Below are 6,184 nucleotides of genomic sequence, written 5' to 3'. Positions count from 1 at the left end.
GATTTTCTATTCTTATAAATTTCAAGTAGTTTTTAAATCAATCGGTTCAACCCTTGTTCAGATTATTAGATCGATCCGATCTAATCTTAATCTGATCACATAATTAAATCTTGACAAAATCTAATTTCGAACAGAAAAAAATACAAAAGTGGACTTAATTGACAGTGGGAAAAAATTATATTACACCATTAAAGAATAAGGCCACAACTTGGTAGGGCACTACCGGCGTAATTTATATTAACACGTGGAGCGTAAAATGGGGTCAACGTCGCATTCAATAATTGAATTTTGGTTCACCAATTTCCCCTTTTTTAATTGACTAATATTTAATAGGATCGTCGGTGAAACAGCCATCACATCCTTTTTGTTTTCTCATTAATCCTGTAAGCAACTGCCCCCAACTTACGCATTAGCTTCCGTATTTGTCAAAAAAAAAAAAAAGAACATGAAAGCTACAAGTCAAAGTTAAGGTCCAAAATGGCTGCACAAATTTTAATCTAATTATAATATTTACAAACAACATCAACAACCCCAAAATTGGAAATTCAATTAAGTTCTGAAAATCCTAGGAAAACAAAATCCATCAAATGAACAATGATTTTGATATCTTTTTTTCTGATATGCTGCAATATAAGTTACATATTGACAAGTCTACATTGGCATCTTACCTTCCAAAATTTTTGCAAGATGAATCCTTGGGATTCAAGTTTATGCCTTGATTCCAACTCTTTAATGTCCGGGATTCGGATGTTCTGCTCGCGGACGTGATTGTCATCTTTAGGCATCCATAGGTTGGTCAAAACTTAAATCACCGCATTATGTGCAGTGTTGCGAGGGAGACGCCTGAATTTCAGTCATTACAAATTTATATTTCGATGGAGATGATCACAGTGTTCTTGATGCATCTTCTGAACTACGAGTCCTGGTAGTGTCGGAGGAAGTACCGGAACCCTGAATTTTTTTCAATGCATTGTTAACGAAACTGTCAGTGCTACAAGACCTTGATGAACTTGCTGCTTCAAGCACATTAGCGTTTAAGAATGGTGGTTGGTTTGGTGTTGGAATTTCGTAATCTTTATCGGTTAACATCTGAACCACTTCTGCCATTGATGGTCTTAAGAGAACAGAAGCTTGGGTGCATAATAGCCCAACCTGAAGCACTTCTGGGGCCTCTTTTTCAGACATTTCATCTCTTATGCAAGGATCTATAGCTTCAGCCAATACATTTGATCTGTAAAGTGTCCAAACCTAAGGATGAAAATCTCAATTTTAGTTATCTAAGAGCAACAAATAGTAGTAATCTGTAACATCTTTTCCAAAAAAAACAAAAGATTTGGGTGTAATGACCAGATTTTAGATGTCTTCCTTGCATCGCCGCATGTAAAGGGATTAGGTCATCACCTCCCCATACATTCACATTAGAGGTATTGTCCTCTTCCAGCATGGAGGGAGGTATAGGTTGGGTGACAAAGCCTTGAAAGGCCTATAGTTATGTGATGGTTATTGACCAAATCCCAAAACATGTGGCGACATGGGAGAGATGTCTGAATCCCGATTGTTACATTGGAGCTTACCGTTTGTAAAAGGGAACCAGTCGTTGTGAAGCTACTATTCTTTTTACCACATACAATCTCAAGAACAAGCACTCCAAAGCTATAAACATCTGCTTTCTCAGAAAGTTGACCTCGAACAAGGTATTCAGGAGCCATGTATCCGCTGCATGAAAATTCCAAACCTAGTTCTTAAGAATACTTTAATGTCAATCCTAATGTGTCTCAATCTGTTGGATCCATGGCTAAATGTTTTTTTTATGCAGTACTGCTCAAACTTTGGACCAATGTCATAATTATATCAGATAAATCTTTTCTAAACTCAAGCAATCCCAGTGCTAACGTGACTCTTACCCCTAGCTCAACATCGAACTAACCCGAAATCATAATGCCTAATAATATATTGTATCCATGACTAAATGTGTATTTTTCTTCATGCAGCACTAATCAAACTTTGAGCCAATGTCATATATAGAAATGATGGAATGCAAAAACCAAAATAAGATAAATCTACTGTAAACTTACAGTGTTCCAGCAATCCCAGTGCTAAGATGGCTCTTTTCAGTAGCTAAGCATCGAACGAGCCCAAAATCCGCAATCTTCGCATTGAGATTATCATCTAAAAGAACATTGCTGCACTTAATGTCCCTGTGGATTATCCTTACATGAGACCCACCTCCATGAAGATGAGCTAAACCCTCAGCTGTTCCAACAATTATATTTAACCTCTGCTTCCAGTTTAGAAGTTTTGATTTCTCCTCATCTGCATTTGAAACAAAAATCATCAACACATTCGAGATAGGCACAAGAATTTAATAGTTCCCTATCATTTTCATGTGTTGCTCCGATTTTTCAATTTTCTCGTAGTATTTATGTTCAACATCCACTTCTATATATATTTATGCTGTGTATGGAATAAGATACGCATCAGATACGACTACTCAATAAAAATGGAAAACCGAAGCAAGATAGAGTAGGATTACTTGAGATGCAATACCTTGTTTATGTTAATTTGACAGAGCTTTAAATCCTTCGAGTCTTAAATGGGAGATTTAAACAGTGGTGACAACATGTCTATGAACATAACTTAAACTCCGTGAACAGAGAACTTCACAATGTTGCCACAAACAATGGATTCTAAGTTCTATAAAGAGAAATCTATCTAAATATGTTCAAGAAAGGGGAAAACCGAATCATTTAAAGAGCAAAACATTACCAAAAATGAACTGATCAAGGCTTTTGTTGGGCACATATTCATAAACCAGGAGACTCTCGGGGCCCTCAATGCTAGCACCAAGAAGCTTCACCAGATTCTTGTGTTGGATTCTACTGATCAAATTAACTTCATTAAAGAAGTCGTCGACCCATTGTCTCGTATTATATACCAATCTCTTTACAGCTACGGTTTTTCCATCAGGAAGAATCCCCATGAACACTGAACCAGCTCCTCCTTGGCCTAGTTTCCTTGAAAGACTGAAATAATCTGTTGCTTTCTCAAGAGTTTCGTACTTGAACTTCAAACCCGATTTGTCAAACTTTTTCGAAATGCGGCCGAGATTTTCGAGCTCTGGGAAACAAATTTGATGGTTAATAATGCATCAAAATTGGGAAATGAACAACATTGAACTTTGAGATTTTATACCTCTTCTCCTCTTTGATACTTTTGTATATATAATATAAGCTGCTGAAATAGCTAGTGTTAGGAATGCAGATGTTGCTGAGACAATTGCGATGATGACTCCAATTGAAATCCCTGGAAAATAGAAAAAGAAGACATTTAATTCAACTGGGCGTGTTACCAAGTATTAAAGACAATTCGCTCTTTTAGAAGTTACAGGGCGCCTGTAAACCACCCAACAATTCTTCAATTTTTTTCCATTCAAATATCCGTGTTTAACACATGCTTCAGGCATCATCATTTCAACATCAATTCAATTCATGTTTGCATTAAAATAGAGCTCAGAAATTTTTTTCTTTTAAAAAAGGACAAGAGACTTTACCATGATCATCCGCAGAATCTCCCCCTTCATTATAGAACTTCCTGGTGGAGTACCTCAAATAACACCCAGCATTCAAAGCTCTGCCTTCATCTCCGGGCATGCATCTCCTGACCGACATTGACGCGTTCTGCAGGCACTGCCGGCACCCTTCCGGCGTAAGACTCTCCCAACACTGCGCCAATGCATAAATCCCATCCACCCCCGCCGTCCCGAATCTTCCTTTTCTCAAAGCAATACTCGTTACATTCCCAACTGCATACTCAACGTTTGTCTCAAACAAATTCACCCTCCTGTTATTTACTTCACGATACATTGTTACGTTGTTGGTACTGCAATTCACGGTATCCACCGGTGAAACAGCTTCTTGAAAGAAGTTGTTATCATAATCGTAACGCAAGAAGCAGCCATCAAGGAAGATTCGAGCTGAGCGAGGAAGGCAACGCGGGATTCGAGTCCTTGCCTCCGCATAGCAAAGGAGGCAATCCGTTTGCTTTAAATCTTCATAGCACTGAGTCAATCCATACATTGGAAGAGAAGAGTTGAGCCGATATGAAGCAAAGTGATTATTGCTGATCCCATCTGACAGCTCTTTCATCAACTCAGTGAAATCCGGAACGTAGTTCGTCCCGTTCAGCGCCTGGGAGACGCCGCAGAACAGCCCCGCGTTTGTAATTCTTGGATCACCCAAAGTGCTGGAAACTAACAAAGAAGATATCAACAAGAAAACCCATCTCCAGTACGTTTGTTTGAAGGCTGAAAACTCCATAGATTTCGTGTTTACCCTCTCTCTCTCTCTCTCTCTCTGTCTTTTTTTCCTGGGCTTTGAACCTAGTGTTTAAAACTGAGAGATTTGACTTGTGGTGTTAACCTGAGGGAGGCTATATTTCACCATTTTTGGCTTGAAAAAGCATTAGTTAGATTATTATAACCGGTAATTGCATGAAAAAATGGAAATGAAGGAAGAAAATAAAGTGCACCAATCAAATGAAATTTGGGTTCACATTTGTGGTATTCTTGAAGCGGAAGAAAAGATAGTCCAATTGAAACAACACTCGGGAAGGTGTAATGTTAGAATTTTGTTGAAATGGAGGAAAGAACGACTATTCAAATCGATTTGCAGCAAGTGAAAGGAATATCTTACCTATACCATTTCATAAATTAATATAATTATTAAAATACCATAAAACTTAAAATATTGTCACATATTGAATATACTACTCCTAAAATTTTTTATTCAGTTAGTATCATCTTATTAATCAGAGTTTCAACTGAAATTATTAAAAATCATTTCATTTGCTTACACATATTTTTATATTATAAATACATGATTTTCACCTAAATATGCAAATAATATTTTTTAATAGATTATTAAAAAATTAATTCACAATCCTAATCCGCATTTTTCTTTAAATTTATCTTTTTTAGGATTAATTTAAATTTTATTATACGTATAAGACCAATCTTACCATCCAAGAAATGAATAAATTTATATATTTTAATGGAAAAACATTTTCACAACAAAATTCAATATCATGTTCTCATTTCTTGTTGGAAACGTTTTGGTCCAAAATAAAATAATATTTTTAATTTTACAACTTTTTTTTTAAAATTTTTTTTCATTTTAATCATTTCCTTCTAGAAAATCAGGTCATAAAATTTGACATTTGGGTGTATTTGACTTGATCCTTTGCACTTCAATCAATTTGCCTTGTCAATTTGTTTAATCTTACTTCACTATCTCAGGACATCTTTATTCTTACAATTCTTTTTTCTACTAAGTGACGGACCCTCTTATCTACTGTGTTTTTTTTTTCTTTTTAAATATTTATGTTGATTTTGTCTCGTATTTAATTTCTAATACGAAATTTATATTGATAAAAAAATTTGTTTTTTCTTTTCTCATTTTCTTTCAAATATAAAATCTACATTTAGCAATTTGGTTTTAATATATTTTTAAATGTTCAAGTTTAAATTTTTAAAAATAATTGAAAAGTTAATTTCATATTAATGCTTAATTATAAAATATGAGTTACACATTTTTTATCATATAAAATATTTTATTTTTACTTAAAAAATATACGTGGAATAATATAATTTTTGGCCCTTCAATTTGGTAACTAGGTTTATTTTGGTATTTATATATTTTTTGTTCTAATTTACTACTTAAACTTGACAACTAAGTCCATTTTAATCCCTAAACTTTAAAAATATAAATGTTTGATAATTGGCTCACTTGAAAATTAAAACATACATATATAAATTTCCAGTGATGATGTGATACAATCTTAAAATGCCATATTCAGTGTTTGAATAATTGAGCTAGTGGTTGAACATGTTAGACCACCTGTTCCCAGTTCGATTGATTTGCCAACCAAACCAACAATAATTAATTAATTAATTAATTAAAATTTTATAAAAATATAACTAATTTATTTTTTAAAAATTATTAGACTAACACAAATGCCAATTATTTTTACAAATATCTAAAAAGTTTTGTACTTAAACAAATCATTAAACAAAATAATCTTGCAAACTCCAGGTTGCGATTTAAGAACTCACACGTGATTATCTTATAGATGCATATATTAAAATAATATTAAAACATTTTATTTTTCAAATAAATGAATTCATATT

At 34.1% G+C, this 6,184-nt stretch overlaps 1 protein-coding gene across 1 annotated transcript; it reads right to left on the bottom strand.

Annotated features, from left to right (window-relative positions):
* Nucleotides 1-465: 465 nt before the first annotated feature.
* Nucleotides 466-4,688, bottom strand: LOC107897568 (cysteine-rich receptor-like protein kinase 42). The gene is made up of 6 exons (XM_016823061.2): nt 3,551-4,688; nt 3,193-3,303; nt 2,767-3,117; nt 2,076-2,313; nt 1,575-1,716; nt 466-1,248 (listed from the first exon to the last, which is right to left on the bottom strand). The coding sequence occupies exons 1-6, from the start codon at nt 4,314-4,316 to the stop codon at nt 886-888; spliced, it is 1,971 nt and encodes a 656-aa protein (XP_016678550.2). The 5' UTR covers nt 4,317-4,688; the 3' UTR covers nt 466-885.
* Between the last annotated feature and the right edge of the window lie 1,496 nt (nt 4,689-6,184).

Source organism: Gossypium hirsutum, chromosome A10 (assembly GCF_007990345.1).
Source record: "Gossypium hirsutum isolate 1008001.06 chromosome A10, Gossypium_hirsutum_v2.1, whole genome shotgun sequence".
Taxonomy (NCBI): Eukaryota; Viridiplantae; Streptophyta; class Magnoliopsida; order Malvales; family Malvaceae; genus Gossypium; species Gossypium hirsutum.
The sequence above is the reverse complement of the archived record's forward strand: the minus strand, read 5'-3'. Positions and strand labels throughout refer to the sequence as shown.